The 18,254-nt window shown below is 39.8% G+C and overlaps 4 protein-coding genes across 4 annotated transcripts in view; 3 read left to right on the forward strand and 1 right to left on the reverse strand.

Moving 5' to 3' along the window:
• Window positions 1-18,254, forward strand: part of LOC109195563 (tripartite motif-containing protein 16) — a 1,176,058-nt gene that overhangs the window by 919,723 nt on the left and 238,081 nt on the right. The gene's annotated exons all lie outside the window — the stretch shown is intronic.
• On the forward strand, window positions 367-4,153 carry LOC109195554 (tripartite motif-containing protein 16-like). The gene has a single exon (XM_019347774.2). The coding sequence runs from the start codon at window positions 497-499 to the stop codon at window positions 2,171-2,173; it is 1,677 nt and encodes a 558-aa protein (XP_019203319.1). The 5' UTR covers window positions 367-496; the 3' UTR covers window positions 2,174-4,153.
• Window positions 4,572-6,836, forward strand: LOC109195561 (tripartite motif-containing protein 16-like). The gene has a single exon (XM_019347782.2). The coding sequence runs from the start codon at window positions 4,802-4,804 to the stop codon at window positions 6,470-6,472; it is 1,671 nt and encodes a 556-aa protein (XP_019203327.1). The 5' UTR covers window positions 4,572-4,801; the 3' UTR covers window positions 6,473-6,836.
• LOC102077774 (zinc finger protein 239) lies at window positions 9,385-16,543 on the reverse strand. Its single transcript, XM_005464368.3, has 2 exons — window positions 16,011-16,543; window positions 9,385-13,296 (listed from the first exon to the last, which is right to left on the reverse strand). The coding sequence occupies exons 1-2, from the start codon at window positions 16,180-16,182 to the stop codon at window positions 12,386-12,388; spliced, it is 1,083 nt and encodes a 360-aa protein (XP_005464425.1). The 5' UTR covers window positions 16,183-16,543; the 3' UTR covers window positions 9,385-12,385.

The raw sequence follows: 18,254 nt of genomic DNA on the forward strand, positions 1-18,254 counted from the left end.
GTGCAATAAAGGCATGGGCACTATATTCTCACGAGACATGGTATATTTCTGTCAAAAGTTACCTTTTATATGAATGACACACAGGAATGGACAGAAAAAGACCAGTGATGTCTGCACTGGGATGAAGGAAAAGAAGCTTAAATTATTTTAGCAGACTTAAACAAGTTTTGAAATTTTTTTTTTTTTTTAATGTGAAACAAGCTCTGTTATATGAAGTGTTCAACAAGCATCTCTCCTCTTCCTGAAACGAATCACAGCCTAAAGACCCTTCGTCTTCTTCCTGCTCTCTAACTCAAGACTTCCTCTCTGTCAACATGTTTCCGTGTTCCCTCCCCTTTAGATCTGCAGTTTGAAGATGAGTGTGACAAACATGTGGTGACGTGGAAGAGCTCACAGGCCCGATTCACTACAGATACATGCTGTTTACATCAGAGCTCAGACTAGTGTCAGTCATACGGAAGTGAAACTCACAAAGTCGCTGACACTGAGAGGAGAAATGGCGCAGAAAGGAGTTCAGCTGACCCAAGAAACCTTCTCTTGTTCGATCTGTTTGGATCTACTGAAGGATCCTGTGACTATTCCCTGTGGACACAGCTACTGCATGAACTGTATTAATGGCTTTTGGGATGGAGAGGAGGAGAAGAAAATCTACAGCTGCCCTCAGTGCAGACAGACTTTCACACCGAGGCCTGTCCTGGTGAAAAACACCATGTTAGCAGTTTTAGTGGAGCAGCTGAAGAAGACTGGACTCCAAGCTGCTCCTGCTGATCACTGCTATGCTGGACCTGAAGATGTGGCCTGTGATTTCTGCACTGGCATGAAGCTAAAAGCTGTGAAATCTTGTCTTGTGTGTTTGGTTTCTTACTGTGAGAAACACCTTCAGCCTCATTATGATTTGGCTCCATTAAAGAAACACAAGCTGGTGGAGCCCTCCAAGAAGCTCCAGGAGAACATCTGCTCTCGTCATGATGAGGTAATGAAGATGTTCTGCCGTACTGATCAGCAGAGTATCTGTTATCTCTGCCCTGTGGATGAACATAAAGGCCACGACACAGTCTCAGCTGCAGCAGAAAGGACTGAGAGGCAGAGAGAGCTGGAGGTGAGTCGACAAAACATCCAGCAGAGAATCCAGGACAGAGAGAAAGATGTGAAGCTGCTTCAACAGGAGGTGGAGGCCATCAATCAGTCTGCTAATAAAAAAATGGAGCACAGTGAGAAGATCTTCACTGAGCTGATCCATCTCATCCAGAAAAGAAGCTCTGATGTGAAGCAGCAGATCAGATCCCAGCAGGAAACTGAAGTGAGTCGAGTCAAAGAGCTTGAGGAGAAGCTGGAGCAGGAGATCACTGAGCTGAAGAGGAAAGATGCTGAGCTGAAGCAGCTCTCACACACAGAGGATCACATCCAGTTTCTACACAACTACCCCTCACTGTCAGCACTCAGTGAGTCTACAGACTCATCCAGCATCAATATCCGTCCTCTGAGGTACTTTGAGGATGTGACAGCAGCTGTGTCAGAGGTCAGAGATAAACTACAGGACATTCTGAGAGAGGAATGGACAAACATCTCACTGACAGTCACTGAAGACGATGCTTCCCTGTCAGATCCACCAGAGCCAAAGACCAGAGCGGAATTCTTAAAATATTCCCGTGACATCACACTGGATCCAAACACAGCAAACACACAGCTGTTTTTATCAGAGAGGAACAAAAAAGTTACATTTATGAAACATCAGCAGTCTTACCCTGATCATCCAGACAGATTCAGATATTGTTATCAAGTCCTGGGTAGAGAGCGTCTGACTGGACGTTGTTACTGGGAGGTTGTGAGGAAAGGGCGAGTTTATGTAGCAGTCGCGTACAAGAAGATCTGCAGAGCAGGGTGTGGAAAAGTGTGTGGATTTGGTCGTAATGACAAATCTTGGGCATTAGATTGTTCCAAAAACAGTTACACATTTTGGCATAACAACACGGAAACTCCAGTTTCAGGTCATGGGTCCTCCAGAGTAGGAGTGTACCTGGATCACAGAGCAGGTATTTTGTCCTTCTATAGAGTCTCTGAAACCATGACTCTCCTCCACAGAGTTCAGACCACATTTACTAAGCCGCTTTTTGCTGGACTTTGGTTTTACAATAATTATGGAGATATTGCTGAGTTCATCAAACTGAAATAGACTGAACTCTTTCATGTTGTTGTGGGTTTAAATCTGTATTTTTTTCTCCTTTTTTTTTTTCTATTTTTTCTATAATTGTTGTGACATTTCTGATCTGCACACAGATCAGCTGTCAATCAAACATTATGGGTGGTACCTTGACATCTTTTAGATGTCGTCTCCATCTTTATGAGTTCTTATGTGGAGCTCTTTCCCGTGTCTGTTTAGCCATGGATGCTGTCACAGCTCATGAGGAGTTTTATTCACAAAAATATTTCTCACCCTGTGTTGTTGTTTATCATCAGCTTCATGGGTTTTACTACAGTAATCTGCAGTACTTCCTTTGTCATACAGATTTCTTTTCTCATCAGTGTACATTTGTACAGAAATCTATAATTACATTTTTTTCTTTGGTAGACTAAATATTTCTATTTTTGCTTTTGAATACACAAACAAATAAAGCTGGGCATACACTGTGTGATTTTTGGCCCATTTTGAGACGATTTTTCACTCATGCGACCATTTTTGGGATCGCCCGAGTTTCGCCTTAATCGTGTGTCATGCATCGTGTAGTATACATGGAGTAACGAGAAGCGAGTAACACCTCACGACCAGCTCCCGATCAGCAATCATATGGTCACAAGAAAATCAAACCTTTTTGAAATTCTGATCGCCCCTCGTGAGGGTATCAACCTCTCACACTGCGCATGCGCAAACACAGAAGTAAAAAAGACGGAGCAGCATGGCAGTGCAGCGTGTGATCTGGACACAAGCTACGGACGCCCAACTTTGGCAAGTTCATCCGAGCCTTTTCGATGTGGCCTCACAAAATTATCACGACCACAACAACCGTGAAGAGTTGGATGGACATTGCTGCTCAGTTGTGTTTTTCATTAGCAATTTAGAAAAGTTGATGGTGGTGTGTGTGTGTGTGTGTGTGTGTGTGTGTGTGTGTGTGTGTGTGTGTGTGTGTGTCAGCGAAGGAGAGAGAGGGAGAGCGAGAAACATTTTGTGTCATATATTAGCTATATAATATAAGCTTTGGTAACACTTCATGTTACCAAGCTAAAATTTGGACGCACACTGTGAGCACGCAAGTTGCATCGGGGCGTATAGTGTGAGAACATGCATCATGACCTACGAACTTCTAACCCCTGCGATTCAGTGGTACAGTTTGAGCAGGAGCTGAATAATGCGACGGAAAGAAACCACACAGTGTATTCCCAGCTTTAGATGTTATAAACCTATAGCTTTGATAATTGCAATCAATGATAACTTCATGCATTGTTTTTAATGTTTAGTATGTGAACAAAGTGAAGGTTTTTCCTATAAATAACTTTTTGTTCAGTTTTTCTCCCGAAACACCTGAAATACTTTCAATTCAATTTAAATTCAATTCAATTTTATTTATATAGTGCCAAATCACAACAAAGGCTGATTCAAGCCACTTAACCTCAAGGACTAACTGTAATATATAAAAATAAAAATATCGAGCACACTCTTGCGTTACAGTTGAAGTTTCTTTGAGAATTTGAGGTCCAAGGTGTTGGTTTTCTTTTTAACAACAGTTGGATGAGTAGCCCATACAAAGTCTTTGTATATTCAGAGGTATTTAAAGCTGTCCACTGTTTCCACAGTTGAGTTATTCATGAGTACTGGCAGATGAGTGCCCCTCTCCACCTTCATGTAATTCACAATAACCTCCTTTCTTTCTGAGATATTCAGACATAAATGCTTGTTTTGGCAATGATTTTCCAGGGCTGTCTCATCAGCAAGTGAACTCAATCCTGCAAACCTCTCAGTTATGTTATTAGCCCTTTTTCCCCCAAGCTGTCATGGGTGTAGAGTGAGTGTAGGAATGGGTTCAGAGCAGAGCCCTATTATTTGTACAGTACTTAGTGATTATATGTCTGTAAAAAGCATTTTATAAATAAACATACTGATGTTTAATCAGCTTTATCACCAGATGAATCAATAAAGGGTTTTTTCTTCATTTTTAAATCTACTCATTTTATTTCTATTTGTTTTAATTTTACGGATATGGGTGAAATTCTTTCTAGATAATTATTTTCTGACATTTTGAGAGTTTCTGACATAAACACTGATGCAGAGTGTTTAGAGACAAGCAGGAAACCTCAGTGAAAGACTCCTGGTCAGGGTTTCTGACTGCAAATTAACAAATTATATGCCAGTAAAAGACAATTAATGTCAGCTTGACAGTCATACATGTTATAAGAAACAACACTCTGTCACGAACAATAGAAAATAGTTTAGAACACACAAAGCTCAGCAGCACTAAATTAAAGTTATCAGAGCATATCAGACTGTAAATTCTGCCATCAGAGTATTTAATTGTCTGCAGTAGCTGCAGAAGTGTTAAACACACATCTCTTGGCTTCCTGTAATGAATCACTGCCCCATAATCCCCCCTTCCCGCTCTCTGACTCATCACCTCCTCTCTGTCCACATGTTCACTTGTTCCCTCCCCTTCTGATCTCCACTTTGTAGATGGGTGTAAGCAACATGTGGCAATCTGTAAGAACTCACAGGCCACATTCACAGCAGAAACACATGTTGTTTAGATCAGAGCTCAGACTAGTTTCATTTATAAGGAAGTGAAACTCACACAGTCGCTGACACAGAGTAGAAATGGCGCAGAAAGCAGTTCAGCTGGACCAAGAAACCTTCTCTTGTTCTATCTGTTTGGATCTACTGAAGGAGCCAGTGACTATTCCCTGTGGACACAGCTACTGCATGAACTGTATTAATGGTTTTTGGGATGGAGAGGAGGAGAAGAAAATCTACAGCTGCCCTCAGTGCAGACAGACTTTCACAGCGAGGCCTGTCCTGGTGAAAAACACCATGTTAGCAGTTTTAGTGGAGGAGCTGAAGAAGACTGGACTCCAAGCTGCTCCTGCTGATCACTGCTATGCTGGACCTGAAGATGTGGCCTGTGATTTCTGCACTGGCATGAAGCTAAAAGCTGTGAAATCTTGTCTTGTGTGTTTGGTTTCTTACTGTGAGAAACACCTTCAGCCTCATTATGATTTGGCTCCATTAAAGAAACACAAGCTGGTGGAGCCCTCCAAGAAGCTCCAGGAGAACATCTGTTCTCGTCATGATGAGGTGATGAAGATGTTCTGCCGTACTGATCAGCAGATTATCTGTTATCTCTGCCCTGTGGATGAACATAAAGGCCACGACACAGTCTCAGCTGCAGCAGAAAGGACTGAGAGGCAGAGAGAGCTGGAGGTGAGTCGACAAAACATCCAGCAGAGAATCCAGGACAGAGAGAAAGATGTGAAGCTGCTTCAACAGGAGGTGGAGGCCATCAATCAGTCTGCTGATCAAACAGTGGAGCACAGTGAGAAGATCTTCACTGAGCTGATCCATCTCATCCAGAAAAGAAGCTCTGATGTGAAGCAGCAGATCAGATCCCAGCAGGAAACTGAAGTGAGTCGAGTCAAAGAGCTTGAGGAGAAGCTGGAGCAGGAGATCACTGAGCTGAAGAGGAAAGGTGCTGAGCTGAAGCAGCTCTCACACACAGAGGATCACATCCAGTTTCTACACAACTACCCCTCACTGTCAGCACTCAGTGAGTCTACAGACTCACCCAGCATCAATATCCGTCCTCTGAGGTACTTTGAGGATGTGACAGCAGCTGTGTCAGAGGTCAGAGATAAACTACAGGACATTCTGAGAGAGGAATGGACAAACATCTCACTGACAGTCACTGAAGTGGATGTTTTGCTGTCACAACCAGAGCCAAAGACCAGAGATAGATTTTTAAAATATTCAAAGGAAATCACACTGGATCCAAACACAGCACACACACAGCTGTTATTATCAGAGGAGAACAGAAAAGCAACATTATTGTTTTATCATGAGTCTTATTTTGATCATCCATACAGATTCACTTCATATAATCAGGTCGTTAGTAGAGAGAGTCTAACTGAACGTTGTTACTGGGAAGTGTTGAGGAGAGGGAGAGGAGTTATTGTAGCAGTTGCATCTAAAAATATCAGGACAGCAGGGGATGAATGTTGGTTTGGGCATGATGACCAATCCTGGGCATTAGATTGCACCAAAAACAGTTATATATTTTGGCACAACAACATCCAAACTCCTGTCTCAGGTCCTCAGTCCTCCAGAGTAGGAGTGTACCTGGATCACAGAGCAGGTATTTTGTCCTTCTACAGCATCTCTGAAACCATGACTCTCCTCCACAGAGTCCAGACCACATTCACTCAGCCGCTCTATGCTGGACTGAGTCTTTACTACAATTATGGAGATATTGCTGAGTTCATCACACTGAAATAGATTGACGTCTTTCATATTGTGGATTTAAATCTGTATTTTAGTTTCATCATTGTTGTGACATTTTGGCTCTGCGGAGAGATCAGCTGTAAATCAATCATCATGGGTGTTACCTCAACATCTTCTAGATGTTCCAATGATGTTATTGAGTATTTTATGATGAGCTGTTCCTAAGTCTGTTTAGCCATGGAGGCTATGACTGCTCATCATAATTTTCATCTACAAAAACATTTCACCGCATAAAAAGAGCTGTGCTCTAAATAAGAATTTATCATCAATTTATACACTTGGAAAGAAATGTATAATTGCTTTTACATTTATCTAATCGGAAGACTAACTTGTCTGGGGGGGTTTAATTCATGACAAATGAGGTATTATGAAACTCGAGTTTTAAGGAGTAATCAAGATGAGATTGTTCATTATTTTTAAAATTCACCACATGAACAAATTTAATATTATTATAATTACAAATAAAATGTTGTTGAAAAAAAATCTTATTTTCTGTCTTCATTCCAGGGTCTCAGTCAGATAGGAAAAATGCTAAAATAATCTTGAGGGAATAACTGAAGAGTTCATGTTTAGACCAGAGGAAGATTCATCAGTCAATCTTGTACTTGTTGATTTTTAAAGCAATGTTTTTCTTTCAGTCAGTATATAGAGACGATTTTTAATTTAGGTCATCATGGACAAAGTTATTAAACATTTTAAAGCACTGAAGTGTTTTATTTCATATTTATAAACTGGAAACTTATCAGTTTTTCCCATGGTCTCTCAGGGCAGCATCAGCATTACTGTTTGTGACTCTCAGCCTCTCTGTGCTAGATTTTTTTTTCTCCTCAATCAGATATGGACTGCTCTCTTAGCCTGCTGGTGTGAGATTTGTGAATCTCTGGGAGATGAATGATTCGCCCTCTTTCATTTAACATAAACACCTTCTTTGTCTTGAAGACATTTAGGCATAGATGGTTGTTTTGGCACTACATTTCCAGGGTTGTCCCATCTCCTGTCATAGCTATTGGTGAAAATATACGGACATAGATACAAATGTGGATAAAAACAAATCAAAACAAAGAAACAAACCACAAAAAACAAACAAACAAAACTCTGATCACTGGTGTAAAACAACAGCTGCACGGAAAAAAATGATCCAAAGGAGACACCTGGTGGACAACGACAGACATGACAACAAGAAAACATTACAATAAAAAGTGCCTTGAAGCAACTGTTGTTGTGATTTGGTGCCAAATCAATAAAACTGAAATCAGTTATATAAAATAATCAAGTTCTTGTAGAGAACTGGTTTCAAGTGGGTAAATTTGTGGAATTAATGTCATTTTGTGTGCTGCAGGAGGAAAATAGTGGCACAGTCTACAGCTTGGATATGGACATTACTTTTATTTTTATTAAACAAAAGGATAAGAGTGAGATGGTAAAGTGTAAACTGTGTCCAGGACAGAAACAGCTGCATGATCCTGCTAACACAGCTTCGCACAGACAACCTGCACAGACGGCATTTTAACACTAAGCTAGCCAAGAACCCAGAGTGATGTTAAAGCTGAGCGAATGCGGACCCCAGCACAGCAGCCAGACTGAACTTCAGCAGGTAACAAACGTATAACCAGTCAGGCTGCAGCCTTCGTATCTGTTCTTGTTTCTAAAGTAGAATTCACAGTGGTTTTATTGCTTAAAAGAATTCTGGTGGTTTTCATCTTTGCATTTTGTTGTTGGCTTTGTGTTTGTGATGGTAAGCCACACATGGTTAGCTCCACACTTCACCGCTAGTTTGCTTCACTTTAGTTTACTTTGCAGTCCCTACTTTAAGTATATTTTACTTATTGTCTATTATACTGTTTCTTTATAAAATTAGTTTACTTTTTCCCATCACACCTTACAATGTTTATATGGAGTGCACACATTAAAACTGCAAGGTCAAATTTGTGTTTTATGTTCTATTAAAATCACTTTATTTTACATCATTTGAAAGATAATGATGAACTAATGAATCGTGAAAGATTTTCAGGTTGGTTGAGACTGCCTGGCTTTGGTGGCCAAAACGCATGATTCACACCATTTTCATACTCCTGAAATATTCTATGATCCTGCTTCAGTCCAGTCCCATCAATATAGAAATGTTTCACCCTACAAAGTGACTGTGAAAGTGCTGTGGTTCTTGATGTCAGATGGTCCAGTCTGAGTATTTCAGAAACTTGCTGATCTATTGGATTTTCTAGCACAACCATCTCTAAGGTCTACAGAGAATGGTCTTTAAAAAAAGTCTAGTAAGCTGATGTTTTCTGGGTGAAAATTTTTTGTTGATGTCAGAGGTGAATGGCCAGAGTACTTTGAGCAGTTTTAAAAGGCAACAACAACTCAAATAACCACTTGTTACAAACCAAGGTGTGCAGAAGAGCATCTCTGAATACACAATATGTTCCTCTGTGAAGGCAATGGCCTGCAGCAGCAGAAGACCAGGCTGCGTGCCATTCCCATCAGGTAAGAATGAGTTTTGTGCTGCAGCATTTGAATGATATCTGTGGTATCATCTCACTCTCATCCTTTTGTGCAATAAAAATAAAGGTTATGTCCATATCCACTCTGTAGTGGAACTGATAAGCAGAATCAACAGGCAAGGAGATTAACAAATCCAAGGAACTTAACTATTGAAAACTGGTTATTGACTCCCATCCCCAATGATGACAGATTTAATTTACAGAAAGTAAAACGCAAGCGAAGTGAAATCAATCAAATAGGTTTGTAAGGAAGAGGACTCCCTTACTACATTTATTTATATCATATTATCTGTATAGCACTTTAGAGCACACCTTTCACTTTATTAAAAGCACCTTATCAAGCACTTTATTTAGCATCGCACTTTAAGCATGGATTTGCAGAGTAAAACATTTGCACACAAGAAGTTTAATTATTTATTGAATATTTATTGGGAATTTTAAAATCAGTTGGTAGCCTTGTTTCAGATCCTGCACAGCTGCTCATCATCAAGGAATGTGGTTGTTGTCTGTGAGGAGAAAGGAATGGTGATTGTGATTAAGGTTTACCAGTAAGGAAAACTAACGCGCGTGTGTGGGAATTCTAGGAATAAAAGTGGTGCAAATAAGTGTTTGTAAGATATGATTACTCACCTTTCTTGCCTGTATCTTCTTCAAGGTGTTTGGGCAAATGTTTCCCTGGGGATCCAGACACCAGTTAAAGTTTCCGGGAGAGACCATGGGTTAAGGGAGTGTGGGGAATCTTTTTGTGCTTGGGTTTTTGGGTTATTATAATATTGGGTTTGGTGTAAAATGAAAGTGTGACATATTTATTACTATAAAAATGTGAAATGTATTTATGTATTTATTTATTCAAATTGATATATTGTATACTGTGGTGGAAGGTTGGGATTTAAGAATTTACCTGAGTGGAATAATGGTTTAGTCTGTGACAGCTGAACATATTTAAGGCTGCCGGTTGTCATTAGAGGGTTGATTGTGCTGTGAAGAAGCTCGACGAGTGAATTATTTGTAAGGAGAGCTGTATGGCACGTAAATACTTTTTGGTCCACTACACTTGCCTTGGTTCATCTCACTGTGATTCCAGCTGCTAAGGGCCGCCCTGCTACAAGGTTGAAAAGTATTAAAAAAAAAAAAAAACAACAGAATTTTTTGTTCAAAGGCCAAACTGTTTAGTGAGTCTGGATGTGTGGGAGCAGTTTTACACAACTCAGTAGCTAACTTATATTTAGCATAGAAAACCAACATCTCATGTCTGTGTCGTTTGAAAACTAAAGGGAACTCAATACAAATTTTTGTGGGAAGATGATAAAGTGTTCTAATGATTACCACAAACACTACTGATGTTATTCATTGTGGATGTAGTGAAGAAAAAGACAAAGAGGGTTGGCATAACTGAAGAGGATGCTAGAAACTGTGAGATATTGGAAGACGAGTCACTCTGGTGACCCCTAAAGGGAGCAGTTGAAAGAAAAAGATTTAAATCATTCATTTTTCTTTTTAGGTTTTCCTCCCAAAAGCTGACATACTGGTTTAATGATGCTAAGGTGTCTCCTATAGTGTCCATCATTATTTCTGTCAGAAACTGACAGATTTTAATAATACAATGTCAAAACTCTAAAACATATTTCACCCAAATCTGTAAAACTAAAACAAATAAAAAGAAATTGAGCAGATTAAAAAATGAAGCAAAGGGAGAAAAATCCCTTCATTAACTTGGCTGATTAACTACAGTCAGTAAATTTATTTACATAGCACTTTTCACAGACATGTAATCACAAAGTACTGTACAACAAAATTTATAAACTATTCAAAAAATCACAATTAAAAATACAGTAGAAAATTAAAATAGAGGTAAAACAAAACCAGTTACCAGTACTGTGCAAATGTATTGAGCACCTCTGATTTCTTTACATTTTACTTTAAGGAGCCAGAGTTGTAATTTTTGACAGTTGCACAGGTAATCCATTTCTTCCACTTTTCTGGGTATTGGTCACAGCAGCAAGTATAGCGGCAGGTGTAAGCAGAGATACCCAGAGTTGAATTTTTTCCAGCCATCTCCTCCCAGCTTTTCCTAAGGGACACCAATGAGTTCCCAAACCAGCTGGGAGACATCTCTCCATTGTTTCTCCTGGGGCCACATCCTGCAGTCCCCAGAACACTTCACACTGAATGCTTTCTGGTTATATGCCCAAAATCACCTTAAACGTCTTCTTTTGATATTTGGGGAGTAGGAGCTCTACTCTGAGACTGAAAAACATGTGAAACAGTCCATTCGGAGTCAATGTCCCTAGCTTTCATCAGAATGCCGTTAAAGCTCTCAGAGTTGAAGATCTTGTGAACTGGAACCTCTACCAGATGCTTTCAGCACATCTACAGTATGATATACTAGGTCTGTCTGGCATCCTTCCCCACCACGTCCTCCAACTCACCACTAGCTAATGATCAACTGACAACTGCGCTCCTCTCGTAACCTGACAGTTCAGAACATACAGCTGCAGACCTCACTATATATTACAAAATTGATCAACAATGAATGCCTCAGGTGCGATGTGCACTCATAGACACACTTGTTTGAACATGGTGTTGATTATGAATAAAATATGATTATCACAGAAGTCTGACAAAGCACTGCTTGGATTTAGACTGGACAGGCCATTCCCTTCAATCACACCCCTGCAGGTTTTGCTTCACTTCTTATGTTGAGTGTTGGGGACCCTAAGTACAGGTACATGCTGAATAGTTCTCGGATAGTATTCGGCATGTAAGCACAGACATCAGCCAGGAAATGTTCGCCAACCCAAAGGTGCAGGGAACCAACTGTTTTGTTCACTGGAAAAAAACGCCCAAAACAACTGTTGAACCAGAAGGAAACAAGTATACCTGGAAAACTCCAGAGTAGAGTAGTAGAGTAGTACTTTCCCGGAGACTGGTTGTACAACCCAAGCTGTGCATTGAGGGGAGCCCAACTATATCTAGAGGTATATCTTGACCTCAACCACCAGCTCAGGATTCTTCCCCACCACATGTACCCAAAACCAGTTTCATTAAGCCGAGGGTTGCCAGTTAGTTGCTTGCACACATTCCAGGCTCTGGTTGTCAATTGTAAATCCAGTACTGTCTTCAGTCAATTACTCATCTTAAACTTGGAAAAAGTTTGTTGCATCCTGCCTACTTCACATTAACAGCAGTTATGTCACTTTCTATGTTCTCTCGTCACCACGTCACAATTTTTTTTTTTTTAAAGTACAATTTAAAAAAAAGGTTCCCATGCATCATAACAATAAGCCAAATAAACAATTCTGAGAGTTCTGCACATGACAACCTGAATATGAGGTCACATTTCACCAGTGTGGGCTCTATCATCAGCACACTGCCATGTTTGACAGCTCTCACTCATTTGTAACCTTTAACCAGTATGAATTCCCATGTGTCGTTTCAGGTTTGCCATCTGACTAAATCTTTTCCCACAGATCGCACAAGAATGTGGCTTCTCACCTGTGTGGATTCTTACATGAGTTTCCAGTGTTGATTTCTGACTGAATCTTTTACCACAGGTGCTACACGAATGCGGCCTCTCACCTGTATGAATTCTGATGTGAGTTTTCAAGTGTATCATACGACTGAATCTTTTCCCGCAGGTGTTACAAGAATGCGGCTTGTCACCTGTGTGATTTTGCACGTGAGTTTTCAAAGTTATCATATGACTGAATCTCTTCCCACAGGTGTTACAAGAATGTGGCTTCTCGCCCGTGTGAATTCTCATGTGTGTTTTCAAGTTTGCCATCTGACTAAATCCTTTTCCACAGATGCTACACGAATGTGGCTTTTCACCTGTGTGTGTTCTCAGATGTTTAGTCAGGTTGGATTTACACTGAAAGGTTTTTCCACAAGTGTCACATTTTACAGATTTTTTACTTGTATCAGTTTTACGCTGGCTGTCTAAAGCCTGAGAGTCATTTACTCTGCTAATATGACTTCTGTCTATTTGATGTTTCAACAGATCTGCACATCTAGTCGATCCTGAGCCCACATACTTGCTTTCTTCCTTGGCTCGGCTCTCTGGTTCAGGACAGTTCTGAGAAAGGAGCTGGTCACTCTTTGGTTCACTTTCCTCATAAGACGAAGTCACCATAAAGGTATCAGTCTCCTCTTTCAGTATAAGGTGCTCTCCCTCTTGACTGGTGTACAGTTCCTCTGGTTCCTCTTTAATCTCTGGATGCCCTGGGTCCTCCTGATCAAGACTGGAGTTCCCCCCCAGGATGCAGACCTGCTGGAGGAGACCCTCCTCTTCCTTCCACTCATGTTGTTTTGGGATTGCTGAAGGAACAAAAGGACACAAGAAAAAAGCTTCCTAATGTTATGACAGGAAAACACTAAAAATAGTATGGTATGTCGTTCAAAATATTAAACCTGACCTGTTTGCTTCAAAAGTCAATCCTATTAATTCCAGTTTGCATAAGTCAGTTTTTGTTTCCAGTTTAGAAGTCAGCTGCATGTGATCTTAATGTTCTGGATCTTCAGACCTGGCTTCAACAACTTAAAAAAAAAAGAAAATGCTCAGCAAGTCAATAAAGTAGAATACTTGGAAAATACTTGGAAAACCAAAGCTGACCGAGTTCTCCCTTTGTTATCTTCTTCTTCGTTCGCTGCCATAAAGAAGCTGCCTTCATGTCATCCGTGAACTCACCATCATAACATTGACCTGCTGAGGTGTATTTTGTTGTCTTTAGTCAGTTATTACTTTTTAGTGGATCGTTCAATGTGATTTCTAAAATTAGGAGTGAGTTCGGATGGTTCGAGGATGCCTCGTGGACACCTCCCTTTGGAGGTTTTCTGGTGATGCCCAGAAACCTGCTGGAGAGATAAAAATTACTCCTCTTGCCTGGCAGGCTAGATGATCCATTTCCACAGGATCCCTCAGGTGAAACTGGAAAGCGGGGAGAGGAATGTCTGGAAAAGTGTGCTTAGCTTACTGACCCAACTTCGGATAAGTGGATGGATGGATAGTACTCATCTGTTATGTAGAAAACAAAACAAGCAATGGAAAACAAAATAAATTGAATTGCTTGTTTGCTGTTTCCCACATTGCAGATGGGTTACCAAACATTTGAATAACACAAAGTCAGTGTTCATTTCACAAAAACAGGATTCAACCTGTCTTGTTCTTACATCTTTCTCTATCTCTCACATTCTCACCCTGTGAAATAAAGCAGTGATACCTTTAACTAGAAAATACACTGTGTAAACTGAAGAAAATCAGATATAGTGCCAGCCCTAAAAAGCAAATATGGTTAGTTTGCAAAATTAACAGTCTGCATGAAAGGAGCAGGGTGGGGTTATTTCAGGCTCATAGCCTGGATTTATGCCCCAGTACAGTCCTGCATATAACTAAACAGGAGTAATGTTTAACCACATTAAGATGTGTGGACCTACTGTGAAAAAAGTAGGCTTCCTTGTTAGCACTTATAACATTAGCCACACTTGACTAACTAGTCTGACATTTGGGCATAAAGTATTTTATAGTATATTATAATGATCTCTACAAAGCTGATCTGTGTGCTGTCTAAAAACCTGCAGGTCCCGTGTTGGGAAATGAGCTACATTTGTTGTATTTTTAGTTGTAATGAATGTTTTTTGTTTGCAAGCCCTTTTTGTGTATGTTTGGACAAACTGTGTAATTTCTCTCTATAGTTTTATCATTAATGTCCATTTTGTATCTGAGGAAGTTGGTGTGTGGATCAAAGATTTTATATTTTTGGCTCTTTCTGTGTGAAATACTACCTTTAAATATTTCAGATATCTGCTCCATGTTAGCTTTTTACTTATTCAAACATGTTTTGTTACTCAAACCAGACTACTTATATTTTCATTAAGTTAATCAGTGTTAATTTCTTTTAACTTTGCTTTGTAAAATGCTATCATTTTATTTATTTGTCTTGTGACCTTTTGTTTTCTGTTTGCTTGTCTTATTTGTTCTGTGTTAGTTGTGTATAATATGTATTGTTCTCTTATCATTTGTTCCATGAATTTTTGTTTGGCCCCCTTCAACAAAGAGCTGCTACAGCTCAAGAGGTTTATCGACATATAATGAATCTGATTCAGGTGTAGAGCTGTGTGATGTCATGTCGTGTAATGAGACTTATGACTATGACTCAAACTAAATAACTAATATTAAGGAAAGCGATGCGATATATGGTCATTTCCATGGAAGCTTCCAAAATATTATTTATTATTTTGTGGTGCACTTTGTAATTTTCCACAGTTTATGTGTACAGGAAGTAAGTATGCAGCCAGTCTGAACCAGTTTGTTCATTGTAGCTCTTTTCATTCAGTCTCAAGGTCAGTCTTTCTTTATCAGGCAGGCTCACTCAATAAATGTCTCTCAGAGGGCAGTTCTTCTTTATCCAGCCTGCACAAAATGCTTTGTGTGTCTGTTCATGCTGGTCCTTCTGCAGCTTTAATGAAAGACTCAAAGACATTGGAAGTGGGCTTTTTCCAGATTTCCACCACACAGCTGAATCATTTTAGTCTGAGTTAAAGCTGCTGCAAAAGCTTACAGCAAAAATCATAATCATGATTATTTTTGGTCACATAAACCTATTGCAGTTTCACTTATTTAATAGGGTAATTTTTGAAAATAAAACATTTAAATCGAATTGACTTGTTTGTTTAAAAGAGACGAGAGTGATGGGAGACACAGCGTCGTCTTGCAGGGAGTTTGGCCCTGATTAGGTGGTAATTTTGATCATTAAACCCGTCTCAAAGGATGAAGATGGGGGGTGAGGAGCAGAGGACTCTCCTGCCTCAGGACCCACAGGGTGAGGGACAGAGAGGTGAAGCTGTCAGCCAGATGTGGCACAAGTTTTGTCTCACATTTTAACCTCAAAAGTGAGTTTCTCTGCACCCTACTCAGTGTTTAATGCTAAAAGTTTACATTTGTGTCATTTATATATATATACATATATCTGCACCTTGATTTTACTCTATTAGCTCTGATCAGGGTCCTACATGATCATCGCAGTTATACATACCTGTTATGTGTAACTTTGTCTCGGGTTTCCGGCTGATATCCAGCATTCTGCGCTGACGGCTGATCTCCTCCTCATACTGGACCATCGTTTTTTCAGCCTCAGAGGAGATGTCTTCAGCTGTAGCAGTTAGTCTCTCCCTGATAAACTCTCTCAAATGCTGAACTGAAGACATTGTTGCTTCAGTAACTGAAATATTTGTCAACGCAAAATCTTCCAGCTCACTGCAGACATATATGTATCACACCTGAAGATAACATCCATCAGAGCCCTTGAGTACTAAAGCTGTGTCCCAATTCAGGGGCTGCATCCTTCTCTGAGGCTGCTTTAATTGAGATCGTCTAGCCTACGACGCGCTGCTCCTGTTGCCTAGCAACCCTGACAGAAGCAGCTGAGAGCCTTTTTTACAGCATTACTTGATGGATGTGCAAATGTCAATTGTGTCTCATTTATTTAATTTTTACAGGAGATGTGATGTGCCTTACATTGAGAGAGGACCACACCCAGGTGCAGTAATGTTAACATTAGGAAACAACAGTTAGGTATGTAGATAAAAGCAGAGTCGTTTAATTTGACAATATTTAGTTAATAAAGGGATTCTCCTTTCTTTGCTTGATTTTGAACCTACTCAGATTCATTTTATTTGTTTTTGTTTTACAGATTTGGGTGAAATTATTTTTAGATGTTTGACATTATGTCCTAAAGCTCTGACTGTTATGTGTTTGCAGGAGCCAGATACAAATTCTCAGAAAAAGTGAGTCAACAGAAAATACTTTTAATTTTATAGGTGAAATTTTATAGGTGAAAGTCCAGCCTCTCCTCTCTCCGGCATTCCTCCCACAGTCAGAAACATGCAATTAGTGGGGTTAGGTTAATTGGCGATTCTAAAATACCCGTAAGTGTGAATGTGAGTATGAATGGCTATCTGTCTCTCTGTGTTAGCCCTTCAACAGACTGGTGACCTGTCCAGGGTGTAGCCCATGTCTCGCCTTGTGGTAGCTGGAATAAGCTCCAGCACTCCCCCGGAAGTGGCAGAGAATGAATGAATGAATGAATGAATGAATGAATGAATGGATGGATGGATGGAAAGTTCAGCAAGAAGACCATAAAAATTCAGAAGAAAAGCAACAAACAAAATCTAAACTGAAAAACAGACAAGGTCACAAAGAATAAAGGATAACTGAAACTATTTATACAAATATAGGTTCTTCTTCTTCTTCCTTCATGTTTAACGGCAGCTTGCATCCAAAGTTGTTGCACAACTGCCATCTCCTAGCTTTTACTCTTACTTCACTTCCGAGTCTTCAGATCCTCTTGATGAGACCAGTATTTCTCAAAAAACAAAAAACCACCCCTTTCCCTTCACCATGACTTAACTGATTAACCACTTGTTCAAACTTAAGTTCCATACCACCACTCTTTTCAACCCTCATCACCCTCCTGTGACATATTTCCTACAACTAATAAGCACATGTTCAACTGTCTCCATATCATTACACCAATCACACAAGCCAGTCAGATGTTTCCCCATCCTAAAAAGAGTACCATTTAGAAAGCAATGACCTGTTCGTATTCTACTTATAATAACCTCCTCCTGTCTCTTTAAACCACTACTCCTCTTAAATTCTATTGTGTTTTGTACCCTATATAAATGTTTCCCTTTTGTTTCATTATCCATATGCCATTTGCCAGAAGTTCTTACTTTCTGTCCAAACTATACTTTTCCCTTCAGATTTTGACAATGGTATCTGTACATCTATGCCTACTTTTTTGACAGCTGCTTTAGCCAGCCTATCTGCTCTTTCATTCCCCAAAATACCTACATGAGCCGGAGTCCACATTATTACTATATGTTTATTTTGTTCAGACAATCTATGATGAGCAAAAAGAACGTCATATAAAATTTGCTGATGGGTGCTTGTGTTTCCTTTTTCAATACTTAATAATGCTGACAATGAATCACTACATATTAGTACTTTGAAATTCTGCTGTCTTCCACCCATTCTAAAGCCAACAGTATGGCATATAACTCAACTGCATATGTACTCAGAAGATTTGACGTTCTTTTTGCAATCTTGATATTTAACTCCGGAATTACCACTGCTACCCCAGTTGCTTCAGTTCTGTGATATTTTGACCCATCTGTATACACCTGTGAAAAGTCACTGTATTTGCTCTCCAATCTGTTATAAAATTCTTGACAAATATCTGTTGTAAATTTCCTCTTCTTAGTATCCGTTAATGATC

Source organism: Oreochromis niloticus, linkage group LG18 (assembly GCF_001858045.2).
Source record: "Oreochromis niloticus isolate F11D_XX linkage group LG18, O_niloticus_UMD_NMBU, whole genome shotgun sequence".
NCBI classification, from domain to species: domain Eukaryota; kingdom Metazoa; phylum Chordata; class Actinopteri; order Cichliformes; family Cichlidae; genus Oreochromis; species Oreochromis niloticus.